The sequence below is a fragment of the Leucopleurus acutus genome (assembly GCF_964270905.1).
Source record: "Leucopleurus acutus genome assembly, chromosome: 12".
NCBI classification, from domain to species: domain Eukaryota; kingdom Metazoa; phylum Chordata; class Mammalia; order Artiodactyla; family Delphinidae; genus Leucopleurus; species Leucopleurus acutus.
The window spans coordinates 48,398,622-48,423,505 of NC_139154.1; the positions used below are offsets into that span (position 1 = coordinate 48,398,622).

General features: G+C 44.2%; 1 protein-coding gene across 2 annotated transcripts; it reads right to left on the reverse strand.

The window, feature by feature from the left end:
• Nucleotides 1-1,090: 1,090 nt before the first annotated feature.
• GTF3C2 (general transcription factor IIIC subunit 2) lies at nucleotides 1,091-22,528 on the reverse strand. 2 transcript variants are annotated; one of them, XM_082851772.1, is made up of 19 exons: nucleotides 22,426-22,528; nucleotides 14,569-14,839; nucleotides 14,084-14,405; nucleotides 13,204-13,489; nucleotides 11,245-11,339; nucleotides 10,364-10,441; nucleotides 10,122-10,220; nucleotides 8,815-9,042; nucleotides 8,529-8,640; nucleotides 8,215-8,323; nucleotides 6,898-6,923; nucleotides 6,584-6,713; nucleotides 4,455-4,599; nucleotides 4,186-4,347; nucleotides 3,915-4,002; nucleotides 3,147-3,275; nucleotides 2,700-2,852; nucleotides 2,442-2,549; nucleotides 1,091-2,132 (listed from the first exon to the last, which is right to left on the reverse strand). In XM_082851772.1, exons 2-19 carry the CDS (start codon nucleotides 14,813-14,815, stop codon nucleotides 1,914-1,916), a joined length of 2,736 nt encoding a protein of 911 aa, XP_082707898.1. In that variant the 5' UTR covers nucleotides 14,816-14,839; nucleotides 22,426-22,528; the 3' UTR covers nucleotides 1,091-1,913. The 2 variants fall into 2 exon arrangements, with proteins under 2 accessions (XP_082707898.1, XP_082707897.1); XM_082851771.1 differs by lacking the exon at nucleotides 22,426-22,528 and having other exon boundaries at nucleotides 14,569-14,845.
• Between the last annotated feature and the right edge of the window lie 2,356 nt (nucleotides 22,529-24,884).

Sequence of the window (24,884 nt, forward strand, 5' to 3'; positions counted from 1 at the left end):
GGAAGCCCCTTGGTGGAGGTGGAATTTGAGCGGGGGCCTTGAACAATGAATAGGACTTAGGTGGAGATGGTGGAAAAGGACACTGCAGGAGGAGGGAATAGTGTGAGCAAAGGCACAAAGGAAGAAAATTACAGGAACCTATGGATAGCATCAAGTATATATCAGGAGGAAAGTTTGGAAGGGGAGTGGCCTGGGGCAAAAAGGGCTTATGGCAGAGAAAGAGAGCAAGGGCTGAAAGCATTTTCCTGCTTTTCTTTTGGAGGATGAGGTTAGGGCAGAGACCCAGCAGCAGAAGCAGGGCTGCCAACACCAACCTACAGCCTCAATGACATGGGTCCCCAGGCCCCATCTTTTCTACCACTGAAAGTGGGATTTCCTGAGGCAGTGTCAAAGGGCTGTTGTGTAGAATGAACAAAGCTCCTCTGCAATGGAAAGCACTTCCCTACCAGTCCTCTCAAAAAGAAAACTGGCATAACCTGAGCTGGCACAATAGGATGGGGCATACTTGGCTGCTTTGCATTGACGTGAGTTGTCTCTCTACTGCTAATGGTCTGGGTTGCCTCCAAATCTGTTTCTTCTTCTGTACAGGGGAGGAACTGAACTACTTGATTCCTTTCCTCTTAAAGATTTTCTCACATAATGCTAAATTCCCTACCCTGAAGAAGCAGAAAGCTGTTCCCAGATATTTGGCCCATCAGTCTACAGTGTCAAAGTGTTCTGTTCCAGGTAGGCACTGAACTAATCTCCACTCCCTTAAATAGGAGCTGGCTATGTGTTTTTCTCTATTTCCTGAAGTCATCTGACTACTCCCTGCCCCAAACCTCAGGTTGTACTCTTCTACATTCCAAGACTATGGTCTGCTTATTTCTCCTTGTGGGGTCTATCCTTGCTTAAGAGGCAATATTGCAGTCACCATGAGTCTGCAACATCCCACAAGAGGATTCTAACAAAATGAGCTATAATACACTACTGTGCTTGGGTTTGAAATACCTCCTATAGTTGAAATAGTGTAGCTAAATATGTTTAATAAGTCAACAATGTGACAGTATAATGAAGGATCAAAAATCATGACGTGTAAAAGAATGGTTAAAGTAACTTAAGATATTTAATCTAGAGAAGAAAAGACTTGGGAAACACATGATAGCTATTTTTAAATACTTAGAAGGGCAATCATAGGGAAGAGTGACTAGATTTCCTAACACCCATGGTAAAATTTATAGAGGTATACTGTGTGACTTGATATAAAGGAAGATTTTTAAAAAATGACTGTCTAGGAGTGCTCAAGAAGGGTCAGATGACCAGTGATTGGGAATATTCATAAGCAGGAGCAAGTAAGATCTGAGCCACTGTTCTGTTGGCAGGGTGTCTGTGGTGTGTTCCTCAGTTAAGTAAGTACTATAAGCAGCTTCAGTGCAATGAATTACCATCACCCCCTTGTGGGCCTGTGTGTTGGGTACTCTAAAGAGGAAGTTAGGAAGGCAGTAATATTGGATCCTGGAATATAGTCAGACAGGAGCCTTCATGCAGATACCCTTTCCAGTTCTCCAAACACCCACTCACATGTGGTCTCAAAAACACCCAGTACCTTTACTTAGTTTTACCCACTTCACAATATGCTCAATATGAGCAGTTTGACTCCCAAGCCTAGGTCAGGCCTGAGTGTTTCTCGTGAGTCATAGTTTTATGCTGAGGAGACTTGAGAGTTTGTGGAGGGAGAACCCCCTTGCCCGCGGGGGGCCGTGATGACAGAAGAAGTCTGTGGAAAGAGGGATCTAAGGAGTCCTGGGGAGGCAGGTCTAAAGGTCCAGGCCTGGCAGCATCACTGTCCAGGAAAGCCCCAGTTCCTATGGCTGTGTGCACGGGGCCAATTGTTCTCGGCAGACTTCATCCTGAGTGTTCTGTGGGGACCACGACTAGGGACCAGGCAGAAGGCGATGGCTGGTTGGAGGGAAGCCAGGCCCTTTAGTGGGGGAGGCCGGCTGGAACATAGCATTGAAGTGGGCTCGGCTTTCAAGCTGCATACGGTGGCCCAGTGGACAGGTGAGCGCACGGACAAAATGGATCCGAACTAGCCCTGACTGCCCCCCAGAGACCAGCCATCCATAGGAGTCCAGGTTTGGGCTGAATCGTACCTGTGAAGAGAATAGAAAACAAAAGAGATGCTCACAGTTGTTGCTTTAGGGTGAGTCTTAGCTCTAAGAGCAAAAAAAAAAAAGCCACAAATCTGAAAGGATAGGAGGACCACGATGGGGTGAGAGGTAGGAATGAGAAGACGATGAATGAGGTATGTCTATCATGCTCTGGAGGATGAGAGTGCCGGAGCTGTTTCCCCCGCCTTAACCGTCTCCATTACCTTTTCATCTCCCATTTCATTGCTCACAGGCCCAGAGTTGGGAGGAAATGAGATGAAGGATGGTGAAGATGAGAGATAAGGTTCCTACCTTATGAATAGCTTCCAGCTGCAGCCGGTCCAGGCAGAGCCGTGTTTGCCCCTCTCCCTCCTGCATGCGCAGCATTGGTTCTCTGTGGGGCAGACCATGGAATGAACTCTGGGGAGGAGGGTGTAATAGGAGAGAGAAAGAGAGCAGCTTCTTAGTTTTGCATCTTTCTGCTAGAACTCCTTAGGATTCCCTACTATACAAGGACTCAAGTTTTTTACTTTTTCTAATGCCACACCCATTCTCCTGGCCTCAGTTTACCAAATCTGTGTCTTGAAAGAGCAAGTAGTGATGGTTGACGGTTTCAGCGTAAGTTCGAGCCTTGGGAGGGTTGGGGGCCCCAGATGAAGCAGAAGAGTGGTCCTGACCTTCAGGACTGTCCTGATATGGCATCAGATCTGCTTTATATATAGGCTAGAAAGAAGAATGTTAGATTAGGTTCTATAATACTGAAGACTGAATAAAAGTAAAAGAGAAAATTGGTTTGGAGCAGGAAAGACTGTAAGTAGTATGTTTAAACATATGTTCAGATGCACGAGGGTAGGGGAGATTATGTACACCTCTATTCTAAGACTTCCAGGGAGAATATCAGGGCTGGGAGACCTAGTACTAATTTGTACTCTGCTGCTAATTGGTAGCACTAATTTGAGAGGTCATGTGGATTAGGACCCAACAGATAGTGCTGCTATTAAATATTCATATACGTACGAATCTTCGATCTACAGGTCGTTTGACATTTATTGGGTTCAGTGCCATATCAGGCAATATAGCTGCAATGAGCTCCCCAGATATATCTCCTGCAGCTATTGTCCCGAGCCAGTCGGATCCTGAAAGACTCTAATAGGAAGAGAGAGATATTTTTCATTCATTCATTCATTCACTCATATTTATTCAGTTCTGTGAACTGGTAACAACTTCACAGTCTGAGGCGGGAGAGACATATTCGCACAAACAAATATGAGTTTATCATAACCCATATCCCTGAAGATACAATTACCACACACCTATCTTCTCCTTTTATCCAAAACTACTGCCTCTGGGACTTCCCCAGTGGTCCAGTGGTAAAGAATCCACCTTCCAATGCAGGGGACGCAGGTTCGCTCTCTGGTCAGGGAACTAAGATCCCACATGGCGCGGGGCAACTAAGCCAACGTGCGCCACAACTACTGAGCTCACGTGCCTCAACTAGAGCTCATGTGCCCTGGAGCCTGCGCACCACAACTAGAGAAGAGAAAACCGCACGCCACAACTAGAGAGAAGCCCACGCGTCGTAACGAAAAAGATCCCGCGTGCCTCAGTGAAGATCCTGCGTGTCGCAACTAAGACCCTACGCAGCCAAAAAGAATAAAACAAATTAAAAAATATTAAAACAAACCAACCAACCAAAAAACCCACTACTGCCTCTTTCTGACCACCACTAGGTGAGTAAAGGGAACGTTTTCCTGTGTAATGAAGGTTTGGAAGAGAGGGGCTCACCCAGACAGTGCCTTTTCGAGGAGCAGTGAAGTAGGCCTTGAAACCAAGGTAACCAGCATCAATATAATGAATTCCACAGAGTCCATAACTGTAAGAGAAAGAGAAAAGAAAACCTTCCTTTTTCTAAGGTTAGATTCATTTCTTCCCCCACAATTCAAACTCTCTCAGTGAAACAACCCTCAACCCTCCTCTCCTCACAACCATCTGGCACAGTGCACCCCAACCCTTAGGGCCTGTCCCCACAGCTCCTCCTCTCTCCATCCTGCCGTACGAGGCATAGCAGTTGTCCTGAGCCACAGTGACACCATTGTAAGGGAGCAGCCAGGCCAGCTCTGTACTCAAGAAGCGCTTGATAGAGTTTATTGGTTCATAAGGTCGTCGAAGGTCCCAGAATTTGATTTTCCGGTCACTCCCTGCAGAGACTAGGAAATGACTGTGGAAAGATGGGAGAAGAGAGAGAGGATCAAATCTGAACAAGCCTGGAAGAGTCAGCCTTTCCCAGTCTTCACCTCCCACCTCCACAACTCTCCTATTCTATACCTGTTAGCTTTGCACCATTGAAGGGTACGCACAGCCTGGTCATGGGCTAGGAAACACTGGAAGGGGTAGAGCTTCAAGGAGCCATCAGAGAGCCGTATCCGCTGCAGAGGCGAGTTCGTGGGAAGGTTCCAGAAAACCACCATGCCTGAGGTAGGGACAGAATGCGTAGGTATTAGAGCCAGGTTCTCCCTTTTTGTTCTAATTCCTTTCTCTGGCTCCTAGGGTCTATGTCGTATACTCTCAGACCTGATGCATTATGAAAGGCTATAGAGATCATGATTAGCTAGTCAACATTCCCTCCACGGTTTAAAGACTCAACCTGATATTTTTAGTTCCAATTCTCATCAACATAAAAGTAATAGCTTAGTCTGAGATCTGCAGTTGAAAGATAGGTTGAATGAACCCAGTATCCTCTACTCCCTACTAAATAAAAATAAAGGGATTTTTAAAAAAGCATAAACCTTCCAGGACAAGGGTTGGCAAACTACAGCCCATGGGCCAAATACAGCTTGCTGCCTATTTCGGTAAATAAGTTTGACTGGAACACAACCACACCCATTTGCTTACCTAAGGTCTGTGGCTGCTTTCACTTTATAATGGCAGAGCTGAATAGTTCCAACAATGGCCAAACAACCCACAAGGCATAAAATACTCACTATCTGAACCTTAAGAGAAATGTTTGCCAACTCTGCTCTAAGGCAAAGAGAACAGGCAAGGAGCCAAAAGCAACAAAATGTAGAGGAATAGAAAACAAATGGACAAATAGAAACTAACTCAGCTGATCCAAAACAAGCCCTGACCAGGCTGGCAGAGGACGAAGTAATCAAAAGTATAACTTTGATAAAAGTGAAAGACAAACTAAAGAATAAGAATTTAATAAACAAAAGTGGGGGGAACCGGGACTTCCCTGGTGGCGCAGCGGTTAAGAATCTGCCTGCCAACGCAGGGGACACGGGTTCGAGCCCTGGTCTGGGAAGATCCCACATGCCGCGGAGCAATGAAGCCCATGCGCCACAACTACTGAGCCTGTGCTCTAGAGCCCGTGAGCCACAGCTACTGAGCCCACATGCCTAGAGCCCGTGCTCCACAATAAGAGAAGCCACCACAATGAGAAGCCCGCGCACTGCAACAGAGTAGCCCCTGCTCGCCGCAACTAGAGAAAGCCTGCGCACAGCAACGAAGAGCCAACGCAGCCAATAAATAAATAAATAAGTTAATTAAAAAAAAAAGTTGGGGGAAGCATGTGAAGCTAAAACCCCTTTTATACATAAACTCAGGAAATGTAGCATCTATGAGCCTTTTTGAAAAAACTTGGCAGTGAATTACAGCTAAGCAATATAAGTAATTCAGCAATGGAGGGGGAGACCGAGATGAAAGGACTGGTAGAGACAGGCAATCATTTTCAATATAGAGTTAAGATTAAGTAACTCTGGGAATTAAGATAGCAAAACAGCACTGAGTATCACATACCTTGACAGTGTAAGAACAAGACCACCAAAAGAAACACAATTAGGAGATTGTGAGAAGGATGACAGGAAGCAGTGTACGAGTGCTAATTCCCTTATCACCCTAGCAGAAAGTCTGCTGGTGTGTCTAAAAGTGAAACTGTCATTTAAAAACAATAACAACCTAATAACGCCAATTACTTAATGTTATTTATAATTTTTTACCTTTTTCCTTTTTAATCTTAAAAGTATCTTTATGGAACTAATCTCTCTGTGGTGAAAGAACATTTATTGGGACCTTAGCTAATTTTTCAGTTTCACTTGCCTTTTCCTTCCATAAAGTTAAAGTATAATTAAACTTAATACCTTTTAATTTAAAATAGTATCTAGAGTATGATCTCATTTTTACAGAATTCTTTCTCTCTCCATCTAATCTTTTTATCTTTATACATTTATACATGCATAGAGAGCAGCATGAAATGATGTTTATCTACTCAATTATTTCTTTCTGAGTAGAAAAATTCTAGTGACTTTTTTTCTCTTCTTTGTATATTTTTACACTTCATGAAGAGTTACAAGTATATAATGGTGAACACTGAATCAAAAAGGAAACCACAACAGAAAAACAAGCATATATAAAAGTTTCAAGAGCGGTAGCTCCTTATGCTCTGCTTTGCTTTTCACCATTGTAATATCCAGCAGCCAGGTGGTGGTGGGGCCGGGTGGGTATCCAAGCCAGGCTAAGGCACTGACCACACTCAGAGGGGTCTGATGCTTGCATAGACCCCACCTGAAGGGTTGCCACACATTGGACCTGCAGGGACAGGAGAGACAAGGCTAGGGTTAGGGATAACTACTGTTTGGAACAAAGGCTCCAATCCTTGTTTAATCCAGCAGGAGGTGGGAGATTTTTCAGGTGGAAGGAGACTCGCTGTGGAGTCAGTAAGGGAGGCTCAAGAAGATGGAGCCTTGGCTAAGGTAGCAGGTTCCTCACTCACCTTATAGATGGCAGGCTTCACTGCATCTGTGAGGGAAGAAGAGCAGTAACTGACACTCTGCATCCAGAGGACTGAGGTCCTAATTAGGCCTTGCTCTTAGGCCAGCACCCCCAGCCCTTTCAACCATGCCCTTCCCTCACACTCTTCTCTCTCTACCATCAAATGTATGAACCTGCCCCCAGATTCTCCTTTCCTCCTGTTCTATATGATAGTGCCCTTCCTCCTATCAGAATGGTTAACCCCTCCACTCGGCTCTCTTCTCATCCCCTCCTTTTCCAGAGCGTGGCTCATTTGGTTACCCTCCCCTTCTCCTGCCCTGTCCACTTTCTCTCTCCCTATTGGGTCACTCTCATACTCACATGTAAACAGGCACTCTTGTCTTCTATCTAAATCAAATGAACAAACCAAAACCTTCCTTTACCCATTATTCTTTTTTTTTTTTTGGCCGCGCCACACAGCACGTGGGATCTCAGTTCCCTGACCAGGGATTGAACCCACGCCCCTGCACTGGAAGCACGGAGTCTTAACCACTGGACTACCAGGAAAGTACACCTTTACCCCTTTTTCACCTCCAGCCACCGCCCTCATTTATATGATCCCCTTCACAGCCAAACTTCTGAAAGAATTGTCTATACATTTCTGTCTTCACTTCCTCACCTCCCACTCCCTCCTCAGCCAACTCCTAACACCAGACCACCGAACACGGGATTTCTCAGGGTTCAAACCCAGGTGCCCTCTTCTTTAATTACTCAGTGCTGTTGAAAAACAAATAAATTCAACCAAATAGGAGCTGCATTTCCTGCCCCTTCCTCTTTGTGTTCACCTTCACAAAGGTGAATATAGAGGAAGAACTCTATATTCTCTCTCTCTCTTCACAACAAAGAGAGTGTGTTTACGTGTATGTGTGGTGGTGAGGGCAGGAGAGGTGGAGGACAGGATCTGGGGAAGAACAGGAATATGGCGGGGGAGACAAGCCCCAGGCGCAATCCTCAGCCTTCAGCAGCTCTTTACACAGCCAATTAACTGTGGTAGCAAGAGGGGGAAGACCTGAGAGCACAGGAGAGCAAGGAAGCGGGGGAGATAAAAGGTAATGTGCTGAAAGAGGGCAGTTACAAGACTGCAAAAGAGAGGACTGCGTGCAGGCTGCCAAAGAGAGAGGTCAAGAACAACACGTGTGAAGTCAGAATGGGAGGAGTGACTCGGTAAGGCTTTGTACTGGAGAGACTGGGCCTGGAGGAGTTTCAGGGGAGACAGACAGGCCCTGCTAAGCTGTGGCCACAACTCCAGCAGCCCCATTCTCCTTGCTGTGCTACTCACCTAGGGGCTGCTGAGCCAGCAGGGCCTCGGGATGGGGCAGACTGAACAGCAGCACCTTCCCATCTGAGCAGGCAAGAGCCAGGAGACCCAACCGGGGCAAGAGAGGAGCCTAGAGGGTGAGACCAGATCTGCACTGAGGCTTGCTGCCTTCAGGCACCTCTCAGAAAACTTTTCAGGTTCTGGTCCCTGAAAATATGATATGGAGTTGCTGGAAAAACTCCACCCACCACTCTCTAACCTCCCTCCCTCCCAGAGCCAGCCCCTTGGTCCTGGCTCTGAGTCTTAGGGCCATCCCACAATCAACTGGGAGGTACCTTCCGAGGGGTGCCTGGAAGTTCCCACGCTCCACTGGGGCAGAACTTGAGGTCCCAGATGCAGCCGTGGTCACAAGCAATCCCATAGACAAAGTGGGCTCTGTTGCCAGGACTGAGGAGAGAAAGCATGTGGGGAGAATGGGTGGGAAGGAGGGGCCTGGAGCTGCCAGAGCCTGCGCTCCCCTTGTCTCAACCCAATCCGAGCCTTGCCCCCTTCCCCTGCCCAGCCCCATCCTTCTCTCCTCCTCAACCACCCTCCAATGGCAGTGTCCCAGCCCCACCTCACCAGCTTTCTTGCTGCAAGGTCCCAAGGTCCCAGAGCTGGAGCAGCCCAGGGCCCGAATAAAGCTGGCTCAGTGGGTGTGTCTCATTCATGTCAGGGCTGGAGAAAAGAGCCACATACTGCGAGGCTGCTGCCCCCTCTGGCACTGGGCACCAGTCCAGAGCCCAGAGCGGTCCCCCCGTAAAGAAAGACACATCCCAGCGCTCTGGGTGTGCTGTGATAGAGCTAAATCTGGAGAAAAGTCAAAGATGGGATGAAAAAAGGAGTTAATAAAAGGTAGTAAGGACTTCAGTAGATGAATGGATAAATAAACTGTAATACACCCAGACAATGGAATATTATTTCACACTAAAAAGAAATGAGCCATCAAGCCATGAAAAGACATGGAGGAACCTTAAATGCACATTACTAAGTGAAAGAAGGCTATATACTGTATGATTCCAACTGTAAGATATTCTGGAGAAGGTAAAACTATGGAGATAGTAAAATGATCAGTGATAACCAGATGTGGGGGAGGTGGAGGATGAATAGGCAGAACTGAGTATCTTCAGGGCAGTGAAAATACTCTGTATGATACCACATTGATGGATACATGTCATCATACATTTGCCCAAGCCCACACAATGTACAACACTAAGAGTGCACCCAAAGGTAAACTATGGACTTTGAGCTATTATGATGTGTCAGTGTAGGTTCATCAACTGTAACAAATGTGCCACTCTGGTGAGGGATGTTGATAATGGGGGAGGCTGTGCATGTGGGGGGCAGGGAGTATATGGGGAAAACCCTCTCAATTTTGCTGTGAACCTAAAACTGCTCTTAAAAAAGAAAAAAAAAAAAAGTAATGCGAACAGAACGGGAGCTCCACCTGGAGCTCCTGTGAACTGACTTCAGCAAGCACCAGAACACCAGTCACAGTCTACAAGTGAAACCAGTCCTGGCCACCATCTGTATCTTCCTCCTTTCCTTCCCAAAGTCTGTCTAGTCCTAGGCTTACCTTCAAAGATGACAGGTTGTGCATTCTGGTTTACTACAGTGTTCTCTCTAGGGCCAGTTTGTCTAGGTCTATCGGAGTAGATGTGACCTTGAAAACTGGTTTTACCCTAAACCTCCCTAGGCTCCCTCAGTCTGGCCAGCAGCGATAAGCACTGCACATTCGAGGGGGCTGACCAGATCTAGCCAGCACTCCTACCCTTGGGACCAATTGGACCAGCATTAAAGGGAAGAACAGGGCCCATCTATCATCCCTTTCAACATCCATTTTTCATTTTCCTGTCTCCCAGAATCAGAAAAAGAGGTGCAATCGTCACCTGTTTATTCGGTAGAGTGTGCCATCTTCAGGAAGTCCTTCACGTTGTACAGAAAACAGTGGCGACTTCTCCTCCTGGGGCAGGTAGTGAGCTGCCTCACTGGGGGAGGGCAAAGGGAATAGCCTAAGTTTGGAAGAGTTTCATCCATCCTGGGATTCCCATTATAAATCTAGAGTCCTCTGTTACCCTTCTGTCTCCAGTGGTGTCACCCCCTCCTAGATTTCAAAGATGTTTCAACTTACAGTTCAGATAACAATTGCCACTTCCAGGCTAAAGGAATCCATTCTGCAAACTCCCAGTATGAATGCTTCTGTTCTCGGCTGGAGAAACAGAAGCATCATGAATGAAGGAAGAGAGAAATTCTAGAGCAGCGCTGCCCAACAGAAGCAGCACTGCCCAACAGCAGCTCCCAGTGATGGGAACGATCTATTATCTGTGCTGTGTAACACGCTAGCCGCCAGCTGCAAGTAGATACTGGGCACTTGAAATGTGCCTAGTGCAACTGAGAAACTGGACTTTTAATTATATGTAGTTAATTGAAAATGAAATTTAAATGGCTTCATGCAGCTAGTAGCTACCATATTGGACAGCACAGCTCAAGGGCTCTTGCCTTGGACTTCCTTCGTGGCGCAGTGGTTAAGAATCCACCTGCCAATGCAGGGGACATGAGTTCGATCCCTGGCCCAGGAAGATCTCACATGCCGCAAAGCAACAAAGCCCATGTGCCACAACTACTGAGCCTACGCTCTAGAGTCCGCGAGCCCCAACTAATGAGCCCGCATGCCCCAACTACTGAAGCCCATGTGCCTAGAGCCCGTGCTCCACAACAAGAGGAGCCACCGCAAGAGAAGCCTGCGCACCGCAACGAAGAGTAGCCCCCGCTCGCCACAACTAGAGAAAGCCCGCACAGCAACGAAGACCCAATGCAACCAAAAAATAAAATAAAATAAAAATTAAAAAAAAAAGAGCTCTTGCCTTTGGAGCAGTGCCTTTCAGTTATGAATGTCTTCACAGTGTTCTACCCTGCAAGTGCCTTGAGCCCTTCCCACAGCCCCACTGCTAGATGGTCCTTTGCACTCCTCCACCACCCTTTCATCCTCAGCCCCCGCTCCCCAAGTCTCACAGGTCCTTGGTGAGATGAAGGCACTTCCAAACAGGAGCCATGATGTGATTTGGTAAACCATTGGGAGCCACTCCCCGGCAGTGTGGCTTCTGCTTCTGAGGATCAAATTGAAGGAAGTGTAAGGGAGAGAATCTTATAAGCTGGAGAAAGTCCCCAGAAGATCGCTTTCCCAACTTTTACTTTTCTTGGCATTACTTCCTCTCCAACCTTTTACCTATCAGCATCTTAAAAGATTTGTATCTCAACCATTACAATGACTTCTTCATCTTCTGCTCTTATTCCTCCATCAAAACCGCAAAACCTGCTCTCTGTTTTCTGTTCATCTTCCTTGGCATGTCTCCATGGCACCTGATTCAGAGGACTCCTTTTGCTTCTTGAAACTCCTGCCCTATGGGGTAGTCTCTCCTTATTCCTCCCACGTCTCCTTCGCAGGCTCTCCCTCCTCTGATCCATTTGGTCAGTGACGGTATTTCCCAGAGTCCCTCTGTCTCCTCAGCCCTCAATACATGTACTCCTGGTAATTTCATCCTATGTCTCATGGCTTTGACCACCATTTTAATGCCTGATTATCAAGTCTGCATCTTAGTAAATGTAAACGTTACTCAGTCTCAACTTTTCTACAAATTCTAGACTCAGTGTGGTGCTGAGCCATATTAGAGCCTGAGGCAAATGGGAAAATCAATTATACGGTTTCTATCTTTATTTAAATATTTGATATTTTCTTCACCACAGATTTGTTGCATTAATTTTGATTTTTAAAATGTTGCATCGAGATATTTATCTTGATTACTGGGGGTTTTGGTGCTCCCTTAAATGTTGCATCTGGGAGAAGTAAGGCACTGGTCCCATATATCTGACTGGCAAAGAGACGTCTCCAGAAGGATGGCCCTTGATCTACCGGCACCTCCAACTCGACATGTCAGAAAGTAAACTCATCACCTCGCCTGCCCACCTTCCCCCGTCCTGGGTCCCCCACTCTTTCTGTGTGCCCAGGTTCAGTGTATGAGAGCACCATCAAAGCTGGAAACTCTTACTCCTTCAATTCCCAACTGCTATTAATTCTCTTATATATCTCTTTTATCTGCCTCCCCGTCTTCTCTTCCTTCACTGCTTAATTTAGGCCCTCACTAACTCTGGAGCACTAGAGAACTGAAGCTGTCTTCTTTATTGTCAACTGCAAATTAATCTATTTTCCTAACTGATCATGTTATTTTTCTACCTAAAAACCTCTGTTGTATAGAGTTTCTGTTTGGGATGACAAAAGTTTTGGAAATGGATAGTGGTGACGGTTACACTACATTGTGAATGCGCTGAATGCCAATGAATTATACATTTTAAAATGATAAATTCTGTTTTATCTACTTTACCATAATTAAACACACACACACACACACACACACACACACACACACACACACACACACACACACACACACACACACACACACACACACACACCTTTGTTGGCTCCTATCAGTTTTAGTCCTTTCATCTTCTCTAGTTTAATCTTCCCCACCACTTTACCCCAGGCCCTATGCTGCAGCCACAACCAATTTCTGGGAAAACCATCCTCTCTGGCAAACTTCTATTCCTTTCAAGACCTAGCTCAAGTATCATTTCTCCATGAAGTCCAAGCAGTTAATCATCCTTCCTCTATACGCCTAAAGCAGATTGTTCACTCCTGATGCAGCACTTATTACACTGTGAGCTTTGTAAAGCAAGACCTTGTCTTATTCATGCTTGTGTTTCCTAGCATAGAGTAGATGCTCAACATATGAACGAATAATCTTGTTTAGTTACACCCGCAGCCCCTACAATCTCAACTGTGTTTGAAGTTGCTCTTTTTTCCTTTTACCTGTTTTGGCCATCCTAGTTACTAGGCCAAAGCTTCCCTTCTAGGCGTCCTGCTGACCCCCTAATAATCCTGCTATCCCCATTCACTCCGTCTATTCAGGTTACCCCTGAAGTGGATGCTCGTGCGGTGCTTCGGGGCACTGTAGGCTCGGGGTCAGACGAGCTCTCGCTTGGGGCCTCACTTTCTTCTCCATCTTCAGCCTCAACCTGGAGAACGAAGTCTTCGTCCCGTGCGGTGTCATCCTCTTCTTCTCCATAATGACAGGCTGCCTGCTGCTGGTTCTTCTTGGGTTTGGTGGGGCTGCTCACCTTGGGGCTCTCAGGACAGGACACTGGAGCAGGCAGGGCTGTTGAGAGCTCTTCAGCCAGTTCCTGAAGATACAGAAGTGCCCTGTAGGATAGGGCAGAGTCAGAGCAACACTCACAGACGCTTAACCGAGAGCCCACTGTGCCCGACACTTGGCTGATTCTTATCTCACTAGATCCTCCCAGTGACCATGTGAAGTGGCTATTAATTTCCCTTCCCCTTTGATAGATGTAGAAAGAGAAATCCAGGAAAGTTAAGTGACTTGGCCAAGATGATTCAGATCACATATGTGGAATCTGAACCCAGTTCTTCTGACTCCAAGTCCAAAGCACTTTTCACTCTACCACAGTCAAAGATCATTGAGGGCAAAGGGAAAGAATGGAAGGGCACATATATACTGACACATATTGAGCAGTAAAATTGCAACGAAGACTTGGAGGACATTGTGAAAAATGCGATAGGATGTGAGGTACAGAAAGGAACCTCCCAGATAGACAAATTTAACCACAGATAAAATTGCTGTGGTAAGAGCTAGAAGATTACTCAAGTCCCCAGAACCCAGACACCACCCCTGCTTACCTGACACCTCATCACAGTCCACTCATCTCTCCAGCATCTGCCCCACCCTCATCCCTTCACCCAGCCCCCCTCCACCAAGCTGTGCCCCGAAATCCTTACACTTGGGCAGCCCTTCGGCGGGGTCGTTCCCCAGGAGGGGTCTCAAAGTCCTCAGGGGGCCTCTTTGGATGTGGAGACTCTGGCTGATCTAGGCCTTTTGACAACTTCAGCAGTAGCAGATCTGCCTTGGACTTTCGACCTCGTTTCTTAGGCATGGGGGTGGACAGAGGGTTGGACTGATCTAAGAGACCAGGAACCCGAGGGGCTGATGGAGAATTAGGCTGCTGGGGCCTTTTGGGGCCTTTCCGTGTCCTACCACCTCTCTTCGGGCCAGGCTTTGAGGCCCTAGGCTTTGGGACCTTTGACATCTCTGAAGAAAGATCTGTAGAGAAGAATATGGGTCTGTGAGATGGGACCAGAGCTCAAGCCTCTTTGGAACAGATTACATCATACCCAAGTTTGTAAGGTCCTATGAGCTCAACCTGCTCTCGTTCATCTTAAGCTGAGCATGGGGAGATAAAAAGCTGAAAGGTCAAGGGACATACCTTGCTGTTCCAGTCTGGAGAGGGTTTCCTGTTCTGGAGGGAGCCTCCTCTCATCAAGAGAATCCTCAAATCCAGGCAAAGGGGTAGATAATGATGTCTCTATGGAAGCCTCCACACTGGTTGTTTCTGAAGAGGCCTTGACATCAAGCTGTTTTAGCACCTCTTGTCCAGGAGAGTCTACCACAGTCATGTTCCCCACGGGGCCGGCCTCCTCCAGAGCAACACAGCCGACCCCGTAGGGATCCATCAGCACCCCCTAAAATGGCTGCGCCTGCATATAAGAGACATACAAGTGAGTAGAAGGTAAAAGCTATTTGCACTGGCTCAGATTTTTCTACTTTCCTGTCTTTCTCTTCTCACAACCATTTCTCCAACCTCCCCCCACCTTCCCCACCAACCAGAAACCCAAGCTCTCTGATCATTCATTCATTCAGCAATAATTACTAAGCATATTCTATATGTCAGGCACCATTCTAGGAACTGGTAACATGACAATAAGCAAGACAGACAAGGTCCCTGACCTCACGGAACTCACATGTTAGTGGAGCTGACAATAGACAAACAAGCAATAATAAAGCTACCATTTATTAAATGCTTACTATGTGCCAAGTATTGTACTAAGTGCTTTATTTAGATGATTTAAAGTGAGTGAACAATTATTTAACTCCTCTCCCTGAAACCCAATGAAATGAATCATCCCCTCCCCCTCAAAAAAAAAAAAAAGAGAGAGAGAGAAAATCACCTGTTATGAATGTAGGAAAGGGCCGCAAGTTTCTAGAATAGACTATAACGAATAGCTGCCAGATACTATAAAGTTTACATCAAATTGAAGGAGGACAGGATGACTAGATCTGACATCCATCTTTGTGAATATTAGTCAAGGTACAGATTTATTTAAGAATAAGTAATTCTCTAGTGTCCTGCTAGCAATCTTTCAGCTGGATGGGGGAGGTGGTAGCCTATGAGACAATTAAGGAACATCCTACTACATTAAGAGACCATTTCCACACTGAAGAATAGACTAAAGAATGGTCATGAATCTTCATTTTCTTCAAACCCAGGAAACCAGCTGTGCAACCATGGACCAAAGTAAACTGACAGAGATAAACAACACACTGACTACCAAACCAAAAACCTGAGCAACACAGAACTCTGCAAGGGCCCAGTTTCTGGCCAGAATAACCTACTTGTCTGTAACAAAAGGGAAGAAATAGCTCAGATCCCAGGAGGAACCCCTCCATAGGTCTATATATGTCTTAAGGATAAAGAACTCATCAGCCTCAGTGGAAAAGTGTGCTAATACAAATACCACAAGAAGTATCATACAAATTAAAGTTTCCAACTGTCTCTCTTGAGGAAGCTACAGTCTATCATTATAAACTATAACAACAGCCAACTCTTTAACTCAGGTGCTAAGGATACATTATAACATCATATGCTAGGGATATAGTATAACACTATCAAGGTAAATTGAGGTCAATGAGAATCCACCTACATTGTTCTCTGGTAAACAGCAAACCCTGAGAGAACTACTCCATTCAAAATTAGTAATAAGCAAAAAGGATCCAATGGGACCTATGCATAGTTACTATGGAAAGAATATAAAGGACACAAATGAAAAAGGTGAAAAGTACCCTTTCAAAGAAAGTCTCCAGAAAACAAGAAATTTTCCAACAAAAGCTTCTATTCTTTCAAAAAAGCCAAAGAGACTGTGGAATCCAAGATTTAAGAGACCAAAGAAGAAATAAAACAATGGCAAGGCAAAAAAAAAATGAGCTGGCAGTTATAAGGAAAGAAACTGAGTAAAAGAATAAAATCAAAGAAATGAAAACCAGAGAAGCAAAATGCTGAAACTATACATACTACTGAAAAGACAATCAGTGATATGAAAGACATGTTTGAAAAAAACCACACGGGTTGTAAAGAGATAAAAATGATTAGTGAGAAGATGATATGGATGAAAAGAGAAAGTGGAAAGCCAACATATGAATCATTGATGTTTCTGAAGAAGAGAGAAGAAAAATGGGAACAGAAAAGAAACATGCTCAAAGACCTAACAAAAGAAAATTTCCTGAAATGAAAACTAGAAATGTGTACTTTCCTAACATAAAGGAAGATCTCAGTCTATAGATCAAAAGGGCTTATGGTGCAAAAGGAAGACAAAAATCAATAAATACTTATTAAGACCAAGAAATACAAGTGAAGATACTAAATTTCTCCTACAAAGAGAGAAAAAAAAAAAAAAATCAGGTCAGCCTCAGAGTTCTCAGAAACATTTGATGCCAGAAGATAAAGAAACATTAAAAGGATCAAGAGAATTCTTTACTTAACTGTCATTCATGTAAAGGTAATGGGATGACATTCTAAATATGCAAGTTTCTAAAAAAATACACTTGAAGACCTAATTTAGCCAATGAAAGATAAATCAATATAAAGAACTTGCTAATGGAGAAGTTGTGTTATTAAAAGGCTGGCAGTAAGGATTTAACCCAGTGACACATCATTAACTGTGGTAACTACAGGTATAAAACAGATTATAAATTAAAAATTTCAATGTCCCACAATGTAAAAATACCAATATTCTGATTGTAGTAGATTGGGGCAAAAGAAGAAGTTCTTAATTTTGCTTCTAAGGCTGACAAACTGAAAAATATAGATTTACTAATACCATTTTTTTTGGGGGGGTTGCACCGTGTGGCTTATGGGATCTCAGTTCCTGGACAAGGGATTGAACCCTAGCCACGGCAGTGAAAACCTAGAATCCTAACAGCTAGGCCACCAGGGAACTCCCTACTAATACCCTTTAGATGTTTAATAGAACTAAAAACAGTATACTATATTGCTTCCAAAATACCCAATAGGGCTAAGAAACGGAAGGAATTTTTTAAAAGACCACATAATAAAAGATCATTAAAAATAATGGAAGCACACACACACACAAAGAGAAAAGAAAAAAAAACAACACAAGGGTGACAGAAACAAGATAAATAAAAGGAATTTATTACAGGGTATTAAATGGTTCACATCAGTGGTTCTCAAAGGGTGGTCCCAAAACTAGCACATCACTTGGAAGTCAGTTAAGTGCAAACTTCCAGTCCTACCCCAGAACTACTGAATCAGAAACTCTGGGATGGGGCCAGCACTTCATGTTACAGCAAGACTTTCAGGTGATTCTGCTGCATACTCAAGTTTGAAAACCACCTGCATAGAGGATCACTGGAAGGGTTGGGGAAAAAACGTTTAGGAACAAGTACTTGTCAAATTGAGAAGTTGTTTACAGCTGCTGGTTCAAGAACCACATGGCTTCTCCTCTGCCATGGTGGGGCGCCAGAAGCTGGATCAAGAAGCCCCTGCCATAGCTGATGGCTCCATAAATAAGCTGCTTCTGCAATAATCAGAAAGTGACCAACTGAGGAAGACTCTTCTCTGGCTCCCAGATCCAGAGCCGTATCACTGCCACTATCTGCAACAGCAAAATGCATGCCTTCTGGCCTGCCTCCTCTCTAAACTCAAGTCCAAATTTGAGTTCCTCAAGAGCACATTTGATTGGCAAGGCCTAAATCATATTCAGAATCTTGGATGGAAAAATCCAGGAAATGAAATTTCTAGCTTTCCAGGCTCTCAGATGGAGGGTGCTCATTCTCTCACATCCCACTTACCCCAGGGTAGAAAGTAGGATCAGTATTTTCTCAATTCCTCTCCAGTGTCAATTCTTGACCAATAGTCCTCCCCATCTTGTAAAAACCTTGTTCCTTCCAAGCTCGTAAAGTTCAGCTAAATCACTGCTAGTCACTCCACTGTCACACCTGAACCTTGTCAGCATATAAAACCTTTTAACCTCTAAAATCACTAAGACACCCAATATCTGATCACAACCTCCCATCATTACAGCTAGACTGCTCAACTACTATCACTATATCTATTCTTTAACCACATTAATTAATCCACTGATCTCTCCAATTTCTCCCTATGTCAGCCACAAACCATCTAGTTTAGACTTCTTTATTTTAATCAGACTCTTGTTGATATTACAAACTTCCTTTCTTTTTGTCTTTTTGTTCCACAGGCCCGGCAAAATTCAAGCCTGGATGAACCAATCACCCGTCTTCTCCATGGGAGCATGTAAGCTAGTTGAGCACTAGCGTTCTAGTTGAGCACTAGTTGAGCACACGTTCTCTCTAATCAGCTCCCACACCCTCTCTCCTCCAACGTCTGATACCCTAGTCCTCAGCAGATAACTTAGCCTCAGATTTCTTAAACAATCAAAAACCATACTTCAATTTCTTGTCAGATAACCTAACACTCCCTGCCTCTGAGCCCCTCATCCACTTTCCAAAGCCAAACTTTCCACTTGTGTTCTAGCCCCATGCCCCCTCCTGCCCCACCGAAAGAAAATGAAGATGTTTATCCTTTTCCTTTCCATTGGCTCCTTCTAAACAGAATTTAACAGGAATTCCCTAGTGGTACAGTGGTTAGGGCTCTGCGCTTCCACCGCAGGGGACACGGGTTCAATCCCTAGTGGAGGAACTAAGAACCCGCATGCTGTATGGTGCGCCACCCCCCACTCCCGCCAAAATAAATAAAATATGTGCCTCCCCAAAATAAATAAATAATATAAAATTTAAAAAATAAACATTTAACTAGTTTTTAATTTTCATCTTAACACAAATACAACTATCCTTCAACCCAGTTCTCCAACTAATATCCTCCTGCCCCTCACAGTCAAACTTTAAGAGCTGTCTGCCCTTGATGTTTTAATCACCCTGCTGCATCCTAACTAGGAGATTGCCCTCAACTCATCACTGAAGCTAAAGTGATCAATAACTGTTGTGTCAATTAGTCCAATACTCTTCTCGGTCTCGTTTAACTTGACCTCTCAGCAGCACCAAGGCTCCTTACCACTTGTTTCTTGAAACATTCTCTTTTCTTGAGAAGTAATTCAAGTCCAGTAACCTTCCAGATGTTTACAAAATTTCCTGTCTTTTACAGGTGTCTTACACCTGTTTGGTAGCTTTTTTGCTTGTTTGCAAACTCACCACTTTTGTCTCTCCAAAGTATTCAGTTTAGTTTGCTTTCTTTTCTTTTTTAGAATTGTTTTTATAAAATCTTTAGTTGATACAAAATACTTATAAATAAGTGTAGAATATAAAGAACAACAATAAAACACCTGTATATCTGCCATGTTTCAACTTACTTTTAATAGAAACAGTAACTCTTACATACTCAAATTTCCTTAAAATTTAAATATATGTCACAATTATATAAACATAGTGACAAATCAACTTATATTAAAAATGTTCGAACCAATACAATGACTCTTGGCAAGCATTCAGTTCAACTACTTAGAGTGACCGGGCCTATAGGAAAAAAATCTACAGGCTTCGAGAATTCAGTGTGCTATGGGCATCAGTAAAGTATGCTTTATGCAGGAAATGGAGAATGTCAGTTAACAGAGGGAGCTAGTTAAATGGAATCAGTTAAGAGAATTTCTACATGTCTTAAAGATTTTTCCATATCATTTTTCCACATACATCTTTTTCATTCTTCTTAGTTACTATATGGTGTTCCATAGGATTATAGTTTATTTGGGTATTTCCCATTTAATGGACAATTGGATTATAATACTATTACAAATAATACTGCAGTGAATATTCTAGTATAGATCTCTTCATTAATGAGAAATTATTTTTCTAGAATAATCATCTGAAGTGGAATTACTGTACTGGGTTAAAGGGTATACACATTTCAAAATTTAATAGATACTGCCAAACAGGTCACCAAGGTGAAAAGCAATTTATACTCTTACTAACTGTAAAAATGGGTATACCCATTTTACCACCCCTTGTCAATCTTTGATTTTTGCCAGTCTGATGAGTGAAAGAATTCTTCCCTACTGTATTTATTTGCATTGTCCTGGTAATAATTGAGATTAGCAACTTTTTATATGTTGGACATCTGTCTTTTATGAATTGCCGATACACATAATTTGCCCATATTTCTACAGGACAAATTGATCATTCCTTATTTATCTGTGCAGTTATTTATGTTGCAAATATTTTCTCTCTGTATCTACCTTTTAAAAAAACTTTGCTTATGTTTCTTGCTAAACTAAAGTTAAATTTTATGAGTTAAATTTCTCAGTCTTCTCCTTTATGGCTTCTGTTTGTGTCTTTTTTTTTTGGCCATGTTGCATGATGCGGGGATCTTAGTTCCCTGACCAGGGATCGAACCCGTACCCCCTGCCGTGGAAGTGCAGAGTCCTAACCACTGGACCACCAGGGAATTCCCCTGTTTGTGTCTTAAAAAGGCATTTCCTACCCCACTGATATAATATCAGAATATAAGATATCTTCTTTTATTTTCTTCTAATAATTTTTCTAGTTTTGGATTTTACATGTAGCTCTTTAGCCCATCTGGAATTTTCTTATCATAAGAGATACAGGTATTTACTTATTCCATATCTATCTTCCTTAAAAGTTTCATGAGATAGGGCTCTTGTCTATCTGACTCACTACTGTATCTAGAACCTGGTACGTGGTAAGCACAATAATTAACCTTTGTTGATTGAACAACTAACTTCTCAAGGTACAAAAATCTCTATAAGGATTCACTTCTCATAGAAGGCATGGCATTGGTGGTTAATTTCCATTTTTGACTACACAATGCAAATCCTGGACACAAGTAAAGGATGTTTAGTAAATGTGTACCAGAGTTTATAAAATTTTGCATCGGCACCCCAACTTGTCTGGTTCCCATGCTGCTCCAAGGCTGCCAGCCTGATCTCCCCAGATGTGGAAAATGATTAGATAACACTGCTCCTCAAGTATGGAGTTACTTTACACACACTGTTTGGTCTAATACATTGTCTCCCAAAGTGTTCCTATGGTACAACTGGTGGTATGCAAGATGATTTCTGAGATACAAAAATGAACGATTTTATTTGACTAATTGTGTTTTTATTTTAACTTGTATATATAAAAAGAAAACTATAACTAGTCCATGAAACCCATGGTTTCATCTACATTGTTTAGATCAAGACTAAAGCACTTAAATCTTAAAATTAAATCAATTTAAAGAAAATTACTAAGAAAACAATACTACAGTTGATAAGAAGGGGTGGCCAAAAGAGACAAAGGTACAGGAATGACAGATTTGTGTAACAATATGCCCCTGGGACTATAAGCCTTGGCCATACCCTGCACCCCTCTAACAAAGTGAGTTACCACGGGTGAAGCTGAAGTCACCACCTCTGCCTTCCCCAACAGAAAGCCAAGTTGCTGCGGGATAAAAGTACTAGATTGGGAAACATAACTGGCCCCTGGCTGCGCCAATGAGGTTGCAGCGCGCGGGGCACAACCCCCAGGGTTAGAAGAGCCTCACCGAGGAAGAGGCTGGAACACAGCAGAATGAAAAGACCGACCCGCTACCTCTCTAGGGGTGACCGCCTGCCCTTTCTCAGTCCTGGGCGTCGGGTAGCTTTCACCACTAGCCTGTTCGGGAAGCGAGCCCTGAGTTTCGTAAGGCTGAGGACTACGGTAGGTTCGCAGAGTCCGAGGGTTGCAATGTAGGCAGCGCCGCGGCCGGGACACAGGACGAGGTGTTACAGACACCGCGTGGGGAAAGAAGGCGAGACCCGAGGAGAGCAGAGATGGGGGATGCACGGTTGCCACCGTGGGTTAGGGAGGTGGGGACCACGACGGTTTCCGGAGGAGTTCAGGGGCTGGAGGTCGCGATGCTGTGCAGAGGCGGAAAAGCGGAGCCGGAGTTGGTTCCCAATATCTTAGTGCTACCGAAAAAGAAGTGGGGTGGGGGGGTAGTAATCGTGGGGCCCCGCACATCCCGCTGTGGTACACTCACCCTCACCAAAGTCCTTCCGGAAGTCCAAGTTCGAAGATGGCGCCGCCTGTCTGGTCGCCGTTTTATGACGAAATCTGGTAGCTACTCTTCATTGACGTCCCCCCCGTGTAAAAGGTAAACACGTGGGCTTGGTTGGGAGTTTGTGCCCCAGGACGTTTTCTAGTAGACTATGTATCCCATAATGCAGTGCGGCGAGCGTCCCCGAGCCCTGTCGCAGCGGGCGCAGCTCCCGGGCCTTAGCGGCGCACGGGACGCCGCTGCACGGCCTTATGGGAATTGCAGTGTCCCGAAGGGAACTGACGCCTGCGCGGTGATAGTCGTCGCGCCCCGCCGGTTCCCACGCGGCTTCTACTCGAGCCTCGACAGTGCGAGTGCCCAGGCCTGAGTGTCGCTCCCGAGCGCGGAATCCTGGCTTTCTGTCGAGACTACCGGCCTGTGGCGGGCAGGGCCGGGCTGACGTGAGAATATTGACCTGCAGCCCCGCCGTCGAGCCGGAGACTGGGAGACAAAGGAATCCTTGCCTCGGGGGACGACTCCGGCTTCCCCCTCAGGGCAGCCCCCAGCAGATCCAGCCACTAGTGAAGTCATGGACCCAAGACGGAAACACAGTGAAAGGGAAGAGCAGTAGAAAAGCCTGGCATGGGGACGCTCTACTCAAGTGATCCTCGGGCTTGGACCCACCCCTTGGTCGTAGGCCTTGCCCCACTCCCTCCCTGGGAAGTAGGATGCTGCTGGAGAAAGAATGTAACAAACTTCCGCCCTTTCCTGAGGCATTTAAAGCTGTGTAAATCTCACAGGTCTCCATACACCGAATAGTGGAGTTCAGGATGTATAAACAAACAGGAAAGGGTGGAGTAAACCAATCTTTCTCTTCCCAGATAATCTCATCTATTAAATTACCGTGGTTACACAAAACATTTAAGAAAAGCATGGGAGAAGCTAGCTAAGATTTAAAATCTAGAGCAAGGGGGGCTCCCGTCCCATTTGCCCTAAGTGGCCTAAAGACAGCTAAGGCTGCGCTGTGGCTTAGGACTGACTCCTTTCTGAGAGTGCAAAATCGGGTGCAGTCGAGGCTGCAGTTCCTCTAATACGGGGTATCTACAGTGCTTGTCCGATGAACAGCTCTCAACTTGATAACTTCAAGCATTTATTTTTCTATTAAAATTGTTTTCAAGCATTTATTTCTGTAATGAACAAATCTGACTCTTCTCCATTCCTGTTGCCTCAGATTAGACTATCTTTGACTTCCCCTAAAGCAAAATCTTTTTTATACTAATAATTGTATTTATTTTGGGGATAAGACATTCACATGGCTGCAAATTCAAAAGATACATAGGATATAAAGTGAAGAGTACCTTTCACCTGTCTCCAGCCTCCCAGACCACATCCACCCTGGCAGTTTTCTTGTTACAGGTCCAAGATACTTTCTGTATTTATACACATGCAAATACATATATATCTCCCACACACACACATCTTTTTTTTTTTAACCTTTTGGCCGCACTGCGCATGTGGGATCTAGTTCCCCAGCCAGGGAATCTTTCCCCTTTTTAATTCAAACAGCAACTACACACACTGTCCTGCACCTTACTTCTTTTGAGTGTACCTTGGAGACTATTCCATTTCTCTATATAAAAACCTTCCTTATTCTTTGTTATGATTGCTTAGTATGTAATTATATGAATGTAGTAATAATTAGCCCTTATTATCAATGGATATCCAGGTGGTTTCCAGTCTTTTGCTATTATAAACAATGCTGCTATAAATAACTCTGTATCTAAGCTACTTCAAATGTGCAACTATATGGCTAGCATTAAGTTCCTAGAAGCAGAATTGCTGGACCAAAGTTTAGGTGCATTTGTGATTTTGATTGATAGGCAATCTCTTTTTAATTGATCTGGTTCTCTGCCTCTAATCTCTACCAGCTACCAGCTAAAGCACAGAGCTCACCCTGTTGAACCTCTGCTTAATTTTGATGATTGAGTGGTATGCTCAATATGTAAAAAAACATGAATTCATCATAATCTTTATAGAGAGAAAGCCAAAAATGCCAACAACTTCTCATTGTATGCCACTGGAAGTAACCAGTGATCAATCCTGAAAACTGGCAATTAAAAGGAAAGAATTAAACATTTATCTTGCCTTTCCAGTATGGACTGTAATTCAGAATAGTAACTGATAAGAGGGAGTTCTTTATAGAAGATTATTAGCTAGTATGTATGGAATGATGTAATTAGGAAAAAAAAATTCACCATGTTGCATCCTCTAATGAAATAATTCAGGCAACAATAAAAGTGGATGAAACCACTAAATCAAAGTTTGTTGGGAAACTTTAAAACACCTGGACCCTTTCATCACTGAAAATGGACCAACCAACCTGATGGCAAGGCAGTATGAAACATACTCAACCTGGTTCCTGGCACAAGTCTATGTCATGAGAAAAGAAGGGGCAGGGTTGG

Excerpts from the sequence above, each read along its gene's own strand:
- GTF3C2 (XM_082851772.1), bottom strand. The coding sequence starts at position 14,815 with ATGGATCCCTACGGGGTCGGCTGTGTTGCTCTGGAGGAGGCCGGCCCC. Across the intron at positions 8,641-8,814 it reads ACCTTGCAGCAAGAAAGCTG|TCCTGGCAACAGAGCCCACT; the intron begins GTGAGGTGGGGC and ends TTCTCTCCTCAG. Across the intron at positions 8,324-8,528 it reads TTCCAGGCACCCCTCGGAAG|GCTCCTCTCTTGCCCCGGTT; the intron begins GTACCTCCCAGT and ends CTCACCCTCTAG.